Source organism: Nomia melanderi, chromosome 1 (assembly GCF_051020985.1).
Source record: "Nomia melanderi isolate GNS246 chromosome 1, iyNomMela1, whole genome shotgun sequence".
In the NCBI taxonomy this organism is placed as follows: domain Eukaryota; kingdom Metazoa; phylum Arthropoda; class Insecta; order Hymenoptera; family Halictidae; genus Nomia; species Nomia melanderi.
This window is the reverse complement of record NC_134999.1, coordinates 30,207,406-30,226,871: the sequence shown is the minus strand read 5'-3', so window position 1 is coordinate 30,226,871 and position 19,466 is coordinate 30,207,406. Positions and strand designations below refer to the sequence as shown.

General features: G+C 33.1%; 4 protein-coding genes across 9 annotated transcripts; 2 read left to right on the top strand and 2 right to left on the bottom strand.

Annotated features, from left to right (window-relative positions):
• The first annotated feature begins 675 nt into the window (after positions 1–675).
• On the top strand, positions 676–1,944 carry LOC116428636 (uncharacterized). The gene is made up of 4 exons (XM_031980484.2): positions 676–835; positions 916–1,058; positions 1,225–1,350; positions 1,655–1,944. The coding sequence occupies exons 1-4, from the start codon at positions 715–717 to the stop codon at positions 1,781–1,783; spliced, it is 519 nt and encodes a 172-aa protein (XP_031836344.1). The 5' UTR covers positions 676–714; the 3' UTR covers positions 1,784–1,944.
• LOC116428621 (peptidoglycan recognition protein 3-like) lies at positions 1,810–9,311 on the bottom strand. The gene is made up of 6 exons (XM_076365855.1): positions 8,984–9,311; positions 7,510–7,833; positions 6,315–6,569; positions 2,952–3,115; positions 2,525–2,687; positions 1,810–2,130 (listed from the first exon to the last, which is right to left on the bottom strand). The coding sequence occupies exons 1-6, from the start codon at positions 9,096–9,098 to the stop codon at positions 1,946–1,948; spliced, it is 1,206 nt and encodes a 401-aa protein (XP_076221970.1). The 5' UTR covers positions 9,099–9,311; the 3' UTR covers positions 1,810–1,945.
• Positions 9,312–10,636: 1,325 nt separating this feature from the next.
• LOC116428633 (histidine protein methyltransferase 1 homolog) lies at positions 10,637–18,994 on the top strand. Of its 5 annotated transcripts, none has more exons than XM_076374570.1 (7): positions 10,637–10,861; positions 11,076–11,321; positions 11,445–11,605; positions 11,694–11,938; positions 12,255–12,370; positions 17,190–17,252; positions 17,723–18,994. In XM_076374570.1, the coding sequence occupies exons 1-7, from the start codon at positions 10,822–10,824 to the stop codon at positions 17,767–17,769; spliced, it is 918 nt and encodes a 305-aa protein (XP_076230685.1). In that variant the 5' UTR covers positions 10,637–10,821; the 3' UTR covers positions 17,770–18,994. The 5 variants fall into 5 exon arrangements, 3 of the variants coding, with proteins under 3 accessions (XP_076230685.1, XP_031836340.2, XP_076230706.1); XR_004235296.2 differs by having other exon boundaries at positions 10,638–10,861; positions 17,190–17,624; XR_004235295.2 differs by having other exon boundaries at positions 10,638–10,861; positions 17,190–17,634.
• Positions 12,477–18,044, bottom strand: LOC116428635 (pyridoxine/pyridoxamine 5'-phosphate oxidase). Of its 2 annotated transcripts, none has more exons than XM_031980482.2 (6): positions 17,895–18,044; positions 15,956–16,112; positions 14,082–14,181; positions 13,883–13,936; positions 12,983–13,182; positions 12,477–12,878 (listed from the first exon to the last, which is right to left on the bottom strand). In XM_031980482.2, the coding sequence occupies exons 1-6, from the start codon at positions 17,947–17,949 to the stop codon at positions 12,713–12,715; spliced, it is 732 nt and encodes a 243-aa protein (XP_031836342.1). In that variant the 5' UTR covers positions 17,950–18,044; the 3' UTR covers positions 12,477–12,712. The 2 variants fall into 2 exon arrangements, with proteins under 2 accessions (XP_031836342.1, XP_031836343.1); XM_031980483.2 differs by having other exon boundaries at positions 15,956–16,149; positions 17,895–18,042.
• Positions 18,995–19,466: the final 472 nt, after the last annotated feature.

Genomic DNA, 19,466 nt, shown 5'->3' with positions numbered 1-19,466 from the left:
ACGCGACTTTACATTCAAGGAGATGAATGGTAGGTTGAAAGGGTGGTTACTCGTCGAATTACAAAATGAAATACTGATAATCTACTTAATATTCATCAATATTTCATATTCATAATTAATATTCATAATTGTTAGAGTCACTGATATATTATTGTAATATTTCAATCTTGTTAAGGTATATTAAAATATTAATATTTTATATAAGATAGATATATTAATGAAGTAATATTTATAAATATGATATATTAATTATAATAATAATTAATTGTAAGGTATATTAATAAAAATTAATATTTTAATATGTATCAAAAAGATTGAAACGTTATGATTGTACACCATTTATATTAGATAAAAACACAAAATTCTAATTACATAATTGTTAATCATTTCAGCGAAGTAAAATTGTATACTCATTGCAACAGGTGCACTCAAGATTAAATGCTTCTAGTAATAACATTTGAAAAATAATAAATTGAATAAGAGGAGGCAGTAGATTGATTACAAGTAGTTACCAATTTGTGTTCCAACCGATTAATATTCATTTATACAGATGATTCATGTGCAATATTGTAAGAACGTAATTTGTCATCGTTCCAGGATATGCAACATTTTTCTTCGAAGCATTGATTAATTGACAAATTCCAGTGCCCGGTATGCTGAGATCAGCAGGCCCGTTACGCCTTAAAAATTGCAACACTAATCGATTGAATTTCGATGTTACTCCTTCGTCGTCTTTATTACAGTGCAAAGTGGAAATTCATGGTTGTAGACATGGACAGACGGTTATTAATCGTGCTGATAATTAAATGTGTCGTATTAACAACTCTGGCAAGTGGTAAATAACAAACGATACTCTTCGTATTTCTGATTCTGTTTTCATTCGGTTTGAATCTTGATGTCATTGATTAATTTTAGAAAGAAGTCTCAATCGGTCAGACTTCAATTGTAGCGGTCGTGCTTACCATAATGTGACAATGACTGCCTATTATCCTGATTTCAGCAGTGACGACGAGTTCGATCATTTGGATGTTAAAATGAAAAAACTGAGAACTTTACAGGTTCGTTTAAAATTGGTTTTCGATTAACTTCGGATGCAAAAATATTCTAAATTAAGGACTGACTTTTTTATGATTTTATTTTCAATCCGATTTTATTTATAATTATTTAGATTTAAATTGGTTTCTTTATATGTCGCGACGTAGACATCACTCATGCTAATTACAGGATTTCCTCGACGGCCGCGTGGAATTTGTTACTGTATCAATGGATTTAGATTCAGGTATTCCTTACGGGACAAAAGTGTGCATACCAGAGTTAAATGAAAAATTCGGTCGCCAAATTCCGTTTCAGGTACCATTGTCTTATTGCATTATTTTTAACATTATAAAAGTATCTTGGAATAAAAGTCTTTCTCGCTTTTATAAGAAACGCATAAATAATTCCTGTCACTTCAAATAGTTTCTAAGCTGAAAGTTTACTGTTCTTTATCTAAAATTAAATTTCTCAAAAATTGCAATATGAGTCACAAGTGCTACGAAAGAAAATCGCCAAGTAGTGCTTCTGGAATATTAGAATGCACAGAAAGAGATAAACCTTGTAAACATTACTTTATCAATTCGTACACTTATTTAATAATGAAAATTTTGATTATCAGGCTAGAGACAGAACACGCTACGATGACGTTCAAGGAAAACCAGACTTTTCACACGTGGACATTTGCGTAAGAACTGAAGAGGACACGTACGATAATTCTGTGAATGGTATCGTGACACTTTACGTATGAAAAGTAAGAAGCAATAACGTAAAATATAGAATTAAGAAAGATGTACATTTATTTGGGAACACTCGATACAATTATATAATATGATACAAGAGTTAAATTAATAATATGATATAATATAAAATAATACAATATAATATAATGTAATATTATCACAATACAAGTTTATTTCTTTGATGACCAATGTGGCCAACTTTGAATCAGGTTGTATAAGCTGTCTCCAGGACATTTTGTGCTCGTAGTTTGCCGATGACCGTACAATGTGTAGTTTCCCTGTATTTTTCCGATGGACACTCCGTAATCTATTAATTTCTGGACTGTAGTTATCGCTGCCGCATTCGGCTGGGAAACTGTAATAATTTACAGGTTTATAATTTAAAATAACTTGTACAGCATATTATCTTGTTGAAATCGCATTGACATTCTTATAATAACCAACAATAGTGTCCATGCTAATTTTCTGTTCATATAGATTGATAATTAATGATAATAAAGGCGATCATAAAATAAATTATAAATCAATTACGGTTAAGTCACATTTTCGAAGAGTTTCAGTTTACATCTCAATCGGTCGTATATTTGAATGAAAAAACTGTATCAGGGAAATATCTTTTTTCCAAAATGCAAGAATATCGATAAACGAAACGCACAACTGCAATATTTTAAAATAGAAAATGTGTTCGGGCATTCTGTTTTACGATTACAGGAGAAGCGTCATTGAAACAATGCTGTTTCTAAACTTACGTGTAAAATTGCCAATTATACAGATTCCCATGCTTCTAGAATTATAAGGCGGTGAATGGGCGCCATGTTTACCCCAGCCTCTTCCTTCATACACGTTTCCATCCTCTCCAACTAGGAAGTTGTAACCTATATCGCGCCATTCATTCGCATCCATATGATAGTTCTGTAAAATTACGAAATAATCATTATTATTATAATATTACATATAATTAATTATATAGTACATCTACTACAAATACTAGTGTATAAACACTAAGTATAAATTCTAATTTATTTATGCATTTGAAAGGCTAGAATATCAATAGAAACATGCATTAAAATGTAGACTTGTATATAAAATCAATTTCAACCTCTACTTTCATTTATTGACTTATATCAAATATCTGCATGACGAAGAAATGACAAATCGTCTCTTTAAATTATTTACCTGGAAACTCTTCACTCTAGCTTTACAAACCGCCTCCGTCTGGCAGTTATTAGTATCAGAGTGGTGAATTACTACGTACGGGGCAGGGTTAATTTTAAGATTAGGTATTGGTTGTTTCGGTGATCTGGCGCCCCATTGTGCCCTCGTTATTATATTTGGAGGATCTGTGTACAACATAATGGTCAATCAATATTCGTTGATACTTTATACTTTCATAATTATATAAAATTTCCGTTAAACTGTTTTTCTCGATTGAAAGGTACAAGGAAGTTTCATGATCGATGTAAGAAGTTTAAATGTTAGGTAATTTATATTGAGAACTGTTTCGAGAAGCTGTATGAAAAATATAAAAATGATTTTGGTAATAGAGAATACTTTATGGCAAGCAATATTTGCTTCACGAAGTTTTAAGTTATTAATCATCATTAGCTATTCGCCCTAAATTATTAATTATTAATACATCATTGTTGTGAAGCAATCTAATTTCTCTAAACCTAACTAGTGAGATTCAGATACTGATGAAAATAACACTGAAACAATAATAAAGTAACTTTAATACATTTCCAGTGTTTTTAAATTATATTTTTACGTATGCTGTCCGAAAATTTAATCTAATTCTTTGAACAATTTATTATGGCAACAGGTGAGACTGTTCCATACCGGAAAGCATTTTTCTATTTCAAGTACACAGTTTTCTTGCAATTACCAATACGTGACAAACATCGCGGCAAGCGATTCGAACGCGTCAACTGAAATAATGATTTCCGTAGAAAGATCGAATCGTGCAGATAATTCACGGCCGTGGTAAATTATCTTCTTGAATGTTAACCATGTCATCGTACTGGCGTAACAGTAATTATCAATTTTTCGCAGCATGCTTTCTGTATAGCCTCACCAATTGAGTTGTGTCATCACGATAAATCCACGGTAATTATCATTTAAGTAATTTATATCTATTTTAGTTGAAGAAGAATAACATCTGAATATTTCATTACGTATAATCAAAATCTTAATTGTCGTGTGTACTAAATGTTTGAAGCTGAACTTGTTTGTCAATAAAAAACTTCATTCGAATGTTCTTCAAAATGATCAATGCCGAAGTAATATTGACATACAATAATAAATATCTAATAATAAAAAATAACTGGCCAATAATAAATGATAAACTATAATGATATTGGTGACATAATATTGGAGACAAAAGAATAAGAAAAACCGAAAAATTTGTTACTTACCAACTGTCGTGCCAATTGGTCCAGATACAACATTCAGAACCGCCAGCGAGAGGAACACAATGATTGATCCGTACATCTTTTTCGTTTAGGAAGTACTACCATCGATACACTTACTCTGGCGAATATTTATAAGGGGGATATACAGTCCGGAGCAAAAGTAAGTGATTATCAATAAAGTTTAATGGAGCTAATGATACTGTTACACATGCTTAACACGTTGAGAGCCGCACGATTTTGCCGACAGAAATATAAAAAATGAAAATAATGTGATATCAACTTATGTAATTGAATTACGTTATCATTATTGCAGGTTTATCTCGTTGAATGTTACTGCATTTGGTGGTATTACTTATAATATAGAAAAGTTTCCAAATAATCACCGTATAATCGAATGAATTATGGTAATTCGATTTGGTTGAGATCACCAGTGACCTCCATAGCATCCAACGTGTTAAGTCACATTTATTATGAAACTTTACATTATTTAATCCATCATTGAAATCAATATTTACATTTCTGTATAAAATGAGTATGCTGGTTAATCTTAGGGGAACAAAAGTAAATAAATCGATGCAGTAATTAGAAAAGAAAAATTTATTACATCAACAGTTGAATTTTCTGTAAGTTTTTGATAATGAGCCGATGCTGGGACTTTGGTATTGGAATTACAATTGCAAGTTGCATCGAGAGATTAATAAGTAACATGTCATATGGCTGAAGTCATAATTCAAGTAAAAGAATATAATATTAAATACAATCGAACCTCCGTAACTTGAAAACTTCAATAACTCGTAAAATTTCTTCCTTCTCTAACTTCTTTTTCGAAAATATAACCCGAATCATTTGCTTTGCGCTTTGTGTATATTTTACGTCTACAGTCTGAATTCAGAAAATATTTATCCTTTACAAGTCGAAATTCACATTTAAATATAGGTCAAAATATTAAAAAAAAAAAGCTATATAAGTCAAATTTTCGTTTATCAAATAGCTTTCTCTTAATAAAACGAAACTTCTATAACTCGAAGATCTCGTGTCTCCCCTTGCGATACCATTTACCAAGGTTAGATTGTATTATGTATTAATTCTTTATAACGATAATTACCTATATTAAGTATTGTATTATTTATGCATTTATTTTTGCCCCCGACGGTAGCCATTGTAACGAAACAAGATCACTGAAAATCCCGATCGGGTTTTCCCCGGTCAGGGGAGTTCAGTGATAACTACAATCAATCAAAATTACTACAAATGAAGGATACATACGTATCGAGTAATATCAGGCGAGTATAATACTGTTTTACGCTTTATGTTCATTGATTTTTTATTCCCTTTTGTCAATTAATCATCGTGTAAATTATATTTGTCGTAGATACCCAAATTAATTTCAATTTTAAAGAATTTCATTATCAACTTTATCTATTTTTAGGGCATTATCATATCATTTATATAAAATAATACTTCCAAGAATATAAGTTTAATTGTTTTGCCTGCTATAGTGAAAAAAAGAATATTCAATAACACTAATGTAAATCCAGTGTATTTCACTTGGACTACCTTACTTTACGCATACGTTCTCGTAAAAATTAAAAGTACAATTACTATACAATGAGAAACAAAATTCTCAGGAACATCAACTGCTGTCAGCGACTAAAAACTTATTGCTCGTTACAACTAAAAACTTCTTTCATTATAAATACCAAATCAATTCAATTAATCGGTCAGAGCATCGCATTTCCACAAAATGGGAAACAAGTTCCGACCACCAACTAATTGAACGTTTCAATCAACGCAAAGCACCAATTAAAATAATCAATTTTACATAAATACTTGCGACCAGAAATCCTTGCTTCAACGTACAAGGTAGTGCAACTGGTCTACATTATCTTCTATGTATTACATTGTTGGAGAGCAAATGGTAGTTTGATACAGTTTCACTTTACTGGCCTTGTTACTGTTCTAGTGAAAGGCACACTTGGCAAAAACGATCTGTATAAAATTGCAACTACGTTAAAAATATAAATGCAAACGATCGCTTACACTCCAGCGATTCAAATACTTGCATCCGGTTAAACGTGTACTAAACATATCTCGCAATTGTTCTAAGCTAACGATCATGATCATTAAGTGCTTCTAATTGTATTCAAGCTGGTTTCATTCATAACAGGGACTGGTTTCGCTGTTGCGTTCGTAAATATCGGAACAGGATTCGCGGTCCATCTCGGGTTTGTCTGCACGTATTTGTAGAATTCCTCGCCAGGGCAGACAGTATTCCTCACCTGACGGTGGCCTATCACCTGGTAAGTTTTGCTGATTTTGCCCAGCGATACTCCGTACTCGATCAGACCGTTCAGAGCCTGCAGCGCTGCCTCATTAGGAAGGAAATCTGCAAAAAATAAATATTCGAATTCGTGGAACCGGTCTATAAAAATCTCTCATTCGTTAACGTTCGCGACCAGTTTTTACAACTTCAAAGTTATCTTTGTTCTTCTATAGAATTTGCGAAGTAAACTATTTGACTGAATAAGTAAAGTATTAATAATTTAATTAAAGAAGTAAACTATTTAATAAGTAAACTGTTTAATTCAATATTTTATAATATCCCTAATGTAGAATTCTGTATGAACTGATGAGATTAAAAGAATTTTTATTAATTTATTAAATTGCTGCATCGATTATGCTGTAACCAATTATTTATATAGGAACTCTATTTACTCTGAAACGTACGGATTTTTAAGTGAATTTAAAGTTAATTCTTATATAAAAGTTTTAAAGTACTAAATCCAAATATATTGGTGGAGAAAGAATTCTATTATTTCTTGCTAACTTTTCGAAAAAGAATTTCTGCTTTAGTTTTCTAATGCTGCAGAAACTGACAACAAAAAATTGAACCTATCTTTTACTTAAGTACTTTATAATATTAGATTTCAAAATTCTAGGTATTTAATATTGTTAAAGAGCCTCTAAGTTTTCTAATGCTATTGAAACTAAGAACACCTTCGACAATCTACTTTGCAATATTTAAATACGTTATCATATTGAATGTCAAAATTTTAGATACCTAACACTTTCGGCAAATCTAGAATATTATAGGAACTGCAATATTACTAATGCTACAAAAATGATACCGTTCCGTCGATGTGATCAAAAGACATCTTTCTATTAAACCTTCAAACTGTAATAAACTCCAAAAACATACCTACGTTCCGAGGTATCAAACATTTCAACCCCCTTAAAGGAAATCATTCGCGAAGCTGATTTTTCAGCTTCCTAGTCACATGTTTTGAACCAGGTATTTATCTTAAATTCTAATCTTTGATACTCACCGCTGAAATCACCGATCACACATATCCCAATACTCTGAGTATTGTATCCAGGTGCATGAGCTCCGACGTAATCCCATCCGCGACCCTCGTACGCGTTTCCATCCTCGCCAATAACGAAACTGTAGCCGATATCGAACCAGCCGCGATCGTCAATGTGGAGATTTTGGTAGCTCCTTACGATTGCGGAGCATGACTGTTGGTCGTGGCAATACTGAGGGATTCCTCCGTGATGTATTACGACGTAAGCCGTCGGTGTCGACATTACCTCACGTTCGACAGGTGGCCTGGCTTTCCATTCTTCCCTGGTAATGATTTTGAAAGAATCTGGACAAACAGATCGTAACGTCTGCGTAATTATACGAAAAACTATTTCGTTTTTAACTTATCTATATGATTAGGGTACGTACGTTTTTAGACTAGATTGTGAATGAATAGTACAATCAATATTACTATATTATTATATTATTAACATTATTACTGTTATTTACTGTATTACTATAATATTATGACTTCAAAATCGGTTTCGATGAAGTAATCAAATCGGAATGTAGTATTGATACGTCTATTAAAAATATAGAAATAAGGGAAAGTGTGAAATAGAAAAATGTAGATAAAGTGCAAATTAATACGCGATTAATTAAGAATTGCAATCAATACGGAGAAAGGAAAAGGAAAGTGGAAACGAGGAAAATAGTTAAATAAACAAAGTCAGCAGACCGATCGTTGCAATGATGAAACTATGAAACTTATACGTAAATTATGCTGCAGAAGAAAAGAAAGACAGTAAGCATATTTTAGAAAATCATGCTTGTGCAATTCAAAGTCAAGAACGACGATTACTATTGTCCGGTATCATATGAGTAATAAAATTACCGCAAAGTGATTGATATCGGTAAACAAAGATTAAAATCTGTGATAATCGAGCATAGAGTTTCGTTATTTTAAAAATAGTCCATTATATGTAGGTACACGCTGTAAAAAGTGGTCTCTAACAAATAATTTTACTGTTCCTTTGTCACAGTAATTAACTCCATAAAATGAAAAATAGAAACATTTGATGAAATCACGTACACAAAGAACAGATCCAATGTTTTAACACTGAAAATTGAAGACATTCAAAAAGTGGAGTTAACTAAACACTTCGGCCTGTGAACGACTCAATAAAAAATCATTAAAATCTACACGATTATTCGACTGAATCTCAACACTAGATCAACACTAGAAAAAGTACATATTCACTCGTATAGACCGCAGAAATTAGGGCTTCAAGCCAGATAATTAGGATACTACAAGCGTAACAATAATAATTGCATCAATCGACATAAACTTTCACGAAATTTATTTCGAAAATTTAGTACCTGCCAAACTGACAGGTTTCGGAACTTCTACCGTTAATCTCGTGTACGAGTACGAGCTAAAATTTCCTCGAAGAACTGAAACTTGTTCGGTAATTATTGAAAGGAAAACCATTTACCTGCGTTATTGTAACATATTTCCCAGTTAATTGGTAGGCCAAGAACAATAATCCCGAACGATGCAAGCAAGATTAACGCACAGATTGCGGATACGAGCGACATGTATGATCCCATGATTAGCAGTACTGTAGCAGCTCATATTAAATGTGTAACTGTACGTGAATCGCGAAACGGCGTCCGCTTTTAAACGAAAAATTGAACGTGGCCGGGAAGTCCCTCGAAGGCGCACGTTGGGTCTTTCAACCCTCTCCCCGCCACAGGTCGTTCAATCGCGAAAACACGACCGAACCGCGCCAAATTCGTTTCTCCTGGTTCCTCGATGGTTCTCGGGCCGGCACACGTGAAACGCGAAAAAAACAATTCGTTTCGTAATCTCCACGTCGGAATAAAAATCAAAAAGATAGTGGATACACAACGGTGGTGGGAAATGGCGCGCGATAAGATTCAACGCACGATAATTACATGTGTGTCGATGCCGAGTGTGGGCTTGCATTCGATAATTAATACATTGCACAACAATCTACAATGGCAATTGTTCGACCGTTCCGTTAGAGAATTTATAAATGCATTTTTTTTACTGCAGTTGTCCTTCCTTCCGGAAAGAAAAAGTTTCGAGTTCCACAAAACGTTATCTGATCTGATCGAATTCGGTGATACGGCGACGTTTTCCTTTGAGTTAGTATGATTCCGTTGAATGCACTTTGTTGTTGTTGCGAATGCCAGAGTGTTTACGGTTTTTAGGCCTGACAGATAGTGATTTCAAAATAAAACCTGTTCTGCGTATTGTTTATCATGTTGTGACACGTGATACTTATTTCTTTGAATTACTATTAATTCTGTGATTATGATTCTTGAGTGCGTTGATTGTTGTGTCAATTTTCTTAGGATTTATTATGTCTAACGTACGTATTAAATGTATTGTATTAAAATGAATTACATTTTAATTGGTTAGATATATTATTTTAATATTGTATTCACTAAGGGATTTCATGTTATGCTTTTTATTAAATGATATAGTATTTAGGTCATTATTTCACGGGGAGCAAATGAATTCGATAAAATTGGTAATGTAAGTTTTTAGTAATTCTCTATCGAATTACAGATAAAAACAACGGAACTTAATAATATTGTTATCAGATTGATTTTGATGATACTACTCGTTTCCTCATCTTTATGTTGATTTTTTCAAAAGATTAGATTAAAAACAGAAAAGACAACGAGTGTTAGATATGTCAACTGCGTTTCAATTCGTTGAATCCTCATGCAATGACGAAACATGTGAAAGTTGTTGCAGGTGCATCTGCTTCTGATTGTTAAAATTTTATTTATAAACAATTGTAATACCGTTGTGTTTATTAATGACATATTGTAGCGGATATTATATGGAGTAACAAAATAGTATTTCTATTCTTTTTTAATGAAATTTTTATTAGTAATCATAATCAAGAAACGTTATTTGAGAAAAGGACGAAAATTGTGATACTTAGAAAGAAAGACACTTAAAATTTTATTTAAAAAAGAGATACAAACAATGATAAAAACGGGTCAATTAACGTACATAAAAACATTAAAAATAAATCATGGTGTACACTTAAAATATTTTAAAATTACTAATTTTCATAATGATTTATAGAAATTATCATAAAAGAAAATATATACTCATGGTTCTTTAATTACATTTGCCAAACAAACTTCAGAGGTCGTTGTATACCAGAAATCGCCTTCAGTAGAGATCTAACTTATCTTCGACAATGTTGTGGACGGTTACCCCATTTAAGTTTACCTTTTTCCGTTTCTTTTCGTTGGCGAAAGTGCACGGACAATTACCAAAATCAAAATGTTCAAATTCGGATTTCCGAAAGACGACGAAATGAAAGGTAATCAGGAAATTTACTATTCTACCCAATCGATATAAAATGCTCATAATTTTTAAGGTTATATCCAAGCCACATTGCTTTCTACATATTCGTATTTACGTGACTTTAAACGAGTTCTTTAAAACATTTATTAATCGTCCTTTTGCGTTTAACGAAAGGGATATTTTACACGTTAATTGCATACAGAGATCCATATGTTGAGTAATAATTTCAGAAAATGATGTTAATACTATAAAATTTACCGTTGATTGGATACCTGCATCAAAGGTTCTAGTATCCGAATTGCAAATCGAAAAACAATTCGTACCGAATGATTACACGGTAAGCACAGTATTTCCCAGGTGTAAATTAAAATTAATTCGATTCGATAAAGCTTTACAAGACTTAAAAGACGAAGACTGTGTAATCATTAAAGAAGCAGAGTCACAACACTCAGATCTAGTTCCCGCCAAATACGAAGGTACTCGATGATTCATTTCCACATAGAGATCGTTATTGATTATTATTAATTACTGATGAATAATCACGCTTCGTCATCGACAGTGGTAGAAAATAAACAAATCGTTCGAATTTCTGTATAAAGGTGGTCTAAAAATCTGGGAATGCAGTTACGATCTAGGTCACTATATCCTCGAAAACAACATCGAATTTAAAGGCAAGGTTGTCTTGGATTTGGGTTGTGGCGCCGGTGTCATTGGCCTGATAGCTCTTCTAAGAGATTCAATCGTTCATTTCCAAGATTACGTTCGTGTCTTTTACATAGCATTTGCGATAAATTAAAAAATAACATATAATATAAAAATGTGTTTAGTACAAAGGAAACATTTTACAGAACGTAGAGGTAATTAAAACGATAACGATTCCAAACGTTTTGCTCAATTCGGAGGATCGGGAGAAAGTTTTGCAAAGATGCGAATTTTTTTGCGGGGATTGGGAGTCGTTTACGAGGTTAAATGACAATAAAAACGAGGTTTCGAGGTACGATTTCATTTTCACAAGTGAAACGATTTATAATCCTGACAATCATAGGAAACTGTACGAAGTTTTTAAAGAGAAACTGCAACCAGATGGCGTGGGGTAAGTAAAATGGCTGAAGGACCTTTTTGAGAACATTATTTAAAATTTTTAAAAATAGTAATAAATAAACTGTAATACGTTATAGAAGCATTTGAAATATGTGATTAAATTATTTAAGTATTTTATCTGTTGTTTTTCTAAACTCGTTAAGAATTATTCCAAAATTTGAATAGGAATTTTTGAAAATATATTTCCAAAATGTGACAAGAAAATTTGTTGCTTGATTTGTTATTTGATTTTCTGATCGTTGACGTGAAGGTATCCTTTCTAAGATTAGACTTTTATAGGTAACGTCGCATTCCTTGCTATTGTTTAGGTTCGTTGCCGCCAAAAGTTACTATTTCGGTGTTGGCGGTGGAATGAGACAATTTCAAAGTCTCATAGAGGAAGATGGTATTTTCGATATCGAAATAGCATGGAAAAGTCAACAGGGTAATGAACGATAGCTTAAACCCAATTAACCACCTAGACTCACTTCTCTCTCTCTGTAAATCCCAAGACTCCTCTAATTTATAATAACCTTAAATGGCCAATTGACTTTGCTTCAGCTATAGCATACGTTTAGTATATTACATTAATAGCTAACTATTTCGTATGAGTTTATATTTTATATTAGAATACATTTCAGGTGTACAAAGAGAAATTCTGAAAATCTCGAGGAAACAGCGTTAATGAATCCAACTCGTAACCATTTTGTACTTTTCTCTACGTAAGAACAATTCATTGTACTCGTAGCGTTAGCACGGAATAAATAACTCGATCTTTCGTATGCTATTACGGTGATAGTCTTTCATAAACCCATCCGTTATCTCCCTGATGGACGAGCACGTTATCGATCTTTTCGTTCGTTTTAGGCCGCCTAAAACGAATTCTATCGTGCAAACGATCGCTCTGGCCTTGCCAAAATTCCACGGAACGTGGTATAACGATATATCCGCCCCTGAAAAATAGATCAGACTCTGCAGATTGCCCGTTTTCGAATTGCATCAAACGCGGAAATAACTGCCGATACGATGATCCAGGGTATTTCGTAAAATCAGTTACCAACAATCCGGTCTTTTCACTTGTCCTTCCGGGAATTCGGCTATCAACTCTCTTTCTTTCACCATTAGTGTTTGCCTACTTGCGATCACAGTGCTCTGCTTGCTGGTTATTGCTCCTATCTGGCTGGGGTATGGCCGACTTTGAAAGTAACGATCCGAATCTTCGGCTGATGTCTTTTCTATTTTGCCTTCTACCCGGACCTACGTAATTTCAAAGGAATTAGAATATAGTAATACGTAATGTGTACAATTAAATCAGAATCTTTCAATTGTTAACGCGTTGAACGCCGTGGGGGTCACCCATGACCCCCGGCCAAATTCGATTGCTGCAATTTCTTCAATTAAACGATGATTATTTGAAAACATTTGTATATTGTAAATAATGCTACCTAATACGGTGACGTACAGCAAAACAAACCTGCGATAATAACAACGCAATTCAATGAAATAATTTAATATTGTATCTTTTTCATTTCACATATTCTGCACCTTAAAATCGTGCGGCATTCAACGTGTTAAAGATCATTCGTCAACGTCGCTCATGAAACATCATCTAGTTCATACTGTTTTTTTCAGCCTGTATCTTAACTTTGTTTAGCATTCGACTCTCGCGCAACTATACTGTGTTTATGCAACAGATAAGCATGTTTAATTGCGCTGCTAACTTAACGATATTTACTATGTGAACTCTGTTATGTACCAATCCAAACGAGCGTTGGGGAACAAAGATTTAAATGATTTATAGATTTCGAGTCCTTACGCCCTTTTAAGAAACATTGTAATATCTCGTAAGTGTTTATTTCTCATTGTGGACCCTTAAATTTACGTAATGGCCATCACATGAATCGTTAACCACTTTCATACCGTATACCATATTTCAATATACTTCTTATCTTCTTACCGCTCGGTTCAAAGGTTCCCAATAAAAGGTCAGTGCTGCATTTGGATTCTCGGCCTGAAAGAATCGAATAGATCAGTTTCCGTGGTATGCAAATTATATAATACTGTTTCGTTTTAATGAAAAATTCGATAACAATTTTATCGCTGCCAAGAACTTCCGGTGTCTCTTTCACCTACACTGTCTGCAAACTGTAACTCACCAGTTCGCGGCCCTTTCTACTTCCATAATTCGTATAAAACTTGAAACCTTCCGTACTAAAGCCTTTAAGCAGGACAGGTCTCACGGACGGTATACCATCTCTGTAAAAATTGTATTATATGTTTCCGCGAACCAGTTTGATGATAAAGATCGTTGCTCGTCTAACAGCACGTCTATTCAGTATCTGACCAGCACCGATGTATTCACATTATTTATATGTAGATATTTCAATCCTTTACGATCGGCACATTTTTCTGATGACAGTACCAACTAATCGAAGCAAAGTTATTTTTCTATAGATGGTTGATAATAAATATATGGATATTAAAAATTTGTTAAAATTAATATGTTTTGTAGAATGTAAATTCTGTAAAGAATAATAAAATAACACTGTACTCAGGAAAAAAGAACATCCCGCCATATTGGCGACACCGATTTCGAAAACAAATGTTAAATATCGTCACTGTGGCGGCACCAATCGCAAAGGGTTAACAGTTTGCCTGTTGTATCACTCGAATTCAAATGACACAACCTTTTGTATTAGATCATCCCCTAAATTTGTGTCGTTTGTTCTCCTACCGTATAAAATTATATTTCGTTAGATACTAAATTTGTATAACTTCACGACCTGTCGCTGTCGAATACCTTCTACTGGCTAAACCGAAGCAGTTCAAACTCTTATCGCTCTCAGATTACAAAACGTGACGCGAGAAGTATTAACACACCGCAGCACGCACTCATGAGACTACTTAATATAATTTTCCTAGTAACGCATCTAACGAAATGAATTTTATTTGGATCTGTAAATTTTGAAAAGTTAAAGGAGTTAGCATTGCTACGAGAAATATTGACTTTTCGGTTTCCGTTTAATTCATACTGAACGTACCGGCATTCGACCTACTCCTACTGCAACCGGTCAAATAACCGATTATAAGGTAAACAAGTCGGACAACAAATGTTCGCCAGTGGAAACAGAGAAAAAGACAAAAATAGAAAGCCCGATTAATCAGATGATATAAAAACTTATATAAAAGATTAGCAATTTTCAGTAGTTAGTACTGATTCAATAGTGAACGTATTAATAGAAACGTGCATTTAACACTTTACCTACAGGAAGCCTATGAATAAATTTCACTTGAAAAAATGAAATTGTGGCATATGAAAAGAAGAAGCGTAAACATTTTCTCTTAAACGATAATTCCATTATTTTTGTAATTTCTTGTAACAATAATTCCATTTTCATTCGGTAATTCCAATTACTGTCAGTATCGGTACGACCGATCGATTGTATTGACAATGAAATGTGAATATGTCGATGGTGATCTGTTGTAGACGTTGCACTGTTAAACTACGTGCTCGCTGAAGCAACAACGAGCAACTTTTTATTGATGTTGCGAGTACCTTGAAAAAAGTTGCCACTTGTCGCCTAACCCAGATTTCTTCACGTTTCTATTACTGGCATAGTCGCCTTGAAATTCAAACAAAACTCAAATGTCCCTCAGACGACGTTGCTTCAATGTAGACAAAATGTTATATTTTGGAATTTGTGTAACATACGGTATCACAAGACAGCAAAAAGTTTATTAACGCTAAAATTACCGAGCAATTGGAGTGACTTATTTCTAAGTTTTTAGAAAAATCAGAACGATATATTTCTCGTGATTTGATGGATCCCTTATAGTATTTGCCCAAGTATACAAATTTATTTTACAATTTTCCGCGAAAGTCTTGTCGTAATTGAAACATTTGCAAAATGAACATTCTAAAATTAGTCAGTTTGACTCGCCTGATAGTTTTAGTGTTAATGTTGCTTCAGCGAGGACATAACTCTAGATATGCAACGATCATGAAGCAAGATAACTGTTTGAACATTACTTAGTAGCTGTACCGAGGAACATAGTGTTCGGTTCCATAATCTGCGGGGTTTTGCAAACCTCTTCGAACCATGCTTTAAACTGTCCCATGGGCTCCTTGCTCACCAGTTTATCCTCGGTGAAAGTTTCGTGTTTGTCTTTATATTTCATTCGCATTCCTATTACATGTGAACAAATATGACCGGGAAGTTGTTTCTACGGAACAAGCGCAATCGATTTATTGTAAAACCAACGATAACAGAAATGCAAATCGTGAAGCCACAAGGCGAAGCAACTGTTAACACGTTCGCTACCAGCGTCGCATATTTGTGACAGGCGCAATCTTATATTTTACATAAAGCGAATGAAATTAATCTTATACAATAGACACTGTTATTTTAAGTTATAAGCTACAGCATTATATTTAGGAACTCAATAATTTGTCCCAGTTTCATTTTTTCGATATTTTGTTTAGAAGATTTATTGGATTGAATAAAATATTACAGTTGAGGAGGTCCTCGCTGAAATAAACGCTGGTAACGAACGTGTTAAGAAAACACGAACATTATTTTCCCGACAAAATATCGGACCACAAGTGGATTGAGTTGTCCGTCTATAACGATCAGTTTCTACTTACGATAAACGCAATGTGTATACCGAAGTAGAATTGCAATACAGAATTTTTAAACGCGGAGTTCTATTTATAAAATTGATTTTGCATTTATATTTATTTATTTATTTTAAATAAAATTGAAGCGAACTACGAGTGTCAAATATTAGATTTTCCAGGAGAAAGAGAAGAATTGCAATGTTATATTGGAGCATCATCTCTTAGCATTGCTGATGTGACTTAAAAAGTAAAATTACTCTTAACCCTCTATGAGCCGAATTCGTTTCGTGACTATAATAAAATTGATGCGGTATGATATTAATAAATATCAACCTATGGATACAAATTAACGATGTATTCAATAGTCTTAATAATTTTGTTAAAACGAATATATTTCGTAACTTTGAAGTTCCAATGACGTTGAACGTTTACGCCTGCGTGTATAAAAATTTAAGTTAATTAATTATTTAATTTCATTCGTCATTTTGCGGAAAAAAATTTAATCAATTTAACCCAGCAAATTAATGTGTGACTTTAAAGTCACATGGGCCTGTAGAGGGTTAAATTGTTTACGACAATATTCTCATTGTTATTTAGAACGTTTTTCAATTAAAAGCTCAAACTTTTTCAATTTTCACATTTACAGTGTTCTCTACAGGAAATGGACCACTTTCTACATCGAAAGACACGCATAGAGTAACAAATACAGGTATCCTTTGTCTCTATCGTACCTATTAATATTGTTTCCCACGGTAATCTAAATTGACCGTTTCCTATTGATAGCAGTAGTGATTCGAACTAGTTTTACAATACGATTGATTCCGTGTTTTTAATTATCAATATATGAGCGCACTCTCGCGAGACACTGCGGCACCTATTATCACGCGTTAGCGTTCGATAACAGGTGTTTCGTTGGCAATTACGTAAACCACTGGGAATAGTTCAAGCAATCCATTTTCTTGTGGTAGGGAAAGTAATTTAAACTTGATCATTGAAACGCGAAAAATTCTCAGTGAAATCTACCAAATGCTCAGTTAAATCTACCAAAACCTGTACAGTTCAATTTTGACTCATGAAGAATGTACGATTAGGTCTCAAACTTTACTACTTTAAATGGGCACTATTGCATACATATATTACATACATATATATATATAATGAACGGTTGTCTAATTCTAGGGGTTAGTGTCTCCTGGAAGTACGCGGGAACCGAAAAATTTCGGTAATTATTTGAGGATCAGGATTCCCGAAATTTCCGGGAATCCCCGACGTTTTTGGGTCTCTAGATCTCCAGTTCCTGATATTTTAGGGTTCTCGCAAATCTCTAGCACATTCTTAATGGTAAAATTACCTCCGATGTCAACGCTGTAGTTCATATCTTGGGCGACAGATTTTTCTGATGACATGATGGTTACTCAGCTAAATACTCCGATTTCACAAAGGAATGACTGACACTGGTTTGAAAGTGTTATCTCGCATGGCAAAACGTTGACACAACTTTTAACGTCACATGTTCGAGGTTCCTTCCTCGTGGAAGATGGCGCGCACTGTCATGAGATGCCGAAATAAAGATTTTCTAGGATTATGTTGCTCGTATTTTATCGCTTTTTTTTTGTTTACAAAGTTTTGACACTGATACACCTGACATGTCGAAGTGGCGAAGACTTGTATTGCACTTGTATTGGTTAATGGAGTTACGATTTGAGATTAGACGAGACATTTTCGGAACATTTGCGAAAGTTGGAAACTATTCCTACGTCACTGAGATGATTAATATCGTGACATGATTTAGAAATATCTTGTAGACAATTTTGCAATGTGTAATTTATGTATGTATATCGTATTTCCATTTACTTCCTAGGTTACAGTGGTATTTCTGTTGTTTGTTATTTGACTGTATCGAATTTTTTAAATAATGATGGATAATCATTTTTCTGTTGATTGATCGATTAATGTTTATCACGGTATTTATGATTTATAGGGATTTCTAATATGTAAAATGTCAGTTTTATTGAAAGGCTAATATGAAATATTTTTGCTAAGTACATCGTGTAATGCATCGAATATTAAATATTTACTATCGGTGGTTTATCGAACAATGTTTATATTGTATAGTAAAATTAATATTTTAAAACAGATCAAAATATTCAACTGATTATATTTGTTAATTTAATTCATGAAATAAGGAAATATGTATAATGACTGCTTGCATGTAGTATAACAAACTTTATTATAAAACAATCTAATTGCTTGAAATGTTGTAACAAAAGTTATTTTATAAATGACATATTTGAATGTAATGCGGATCTATTATTGTTATTAATTTGTAATTTATTACAACGCTTAAATGAATCAACTCGTTTAAAAATTTGAAATATAAAATAAAGATTATTTCTGTATGCTTTAATGGCGAATAAAAATAAAGTACACTGTTTTATTTTGACAAGAAAATTGTATTATATATTTTTAAATAAAATATAAGTTACAACCTGTGTTAATAATTAAGAAACTACTTGTTTTCAAGTAGTTGTGTCGGTAATTGATCATCGGAAGAAGTGTTTTCTTATAAATGAAAGAAAAGTTTTGTCAGTTGCATTATTTGCAACTAACGTTTACCAAAATAAAAAAATCAATGTTTCAATTCATGGACTGTTATAACATACGATAGTATGAATCATACTACTCGTCGTATTTTGACAAGCAACAGATAATATCGTCGCTAGGTTAGAATGAAGGTATAATAAGTTTATAAACAATAGTAAGTAGAAATAAAGCGTTCGAAATGCAAAACTAAGTGTAAAATTTGATGTGTTACTTAAAAACTGTTTTTAATATGAAATTGTTCAAATCTGTATTGCAATATTCATTCATGATGTATGTCATAGTAACTGAAATATCTGTCAAATAGTTGCGGTATAAATAA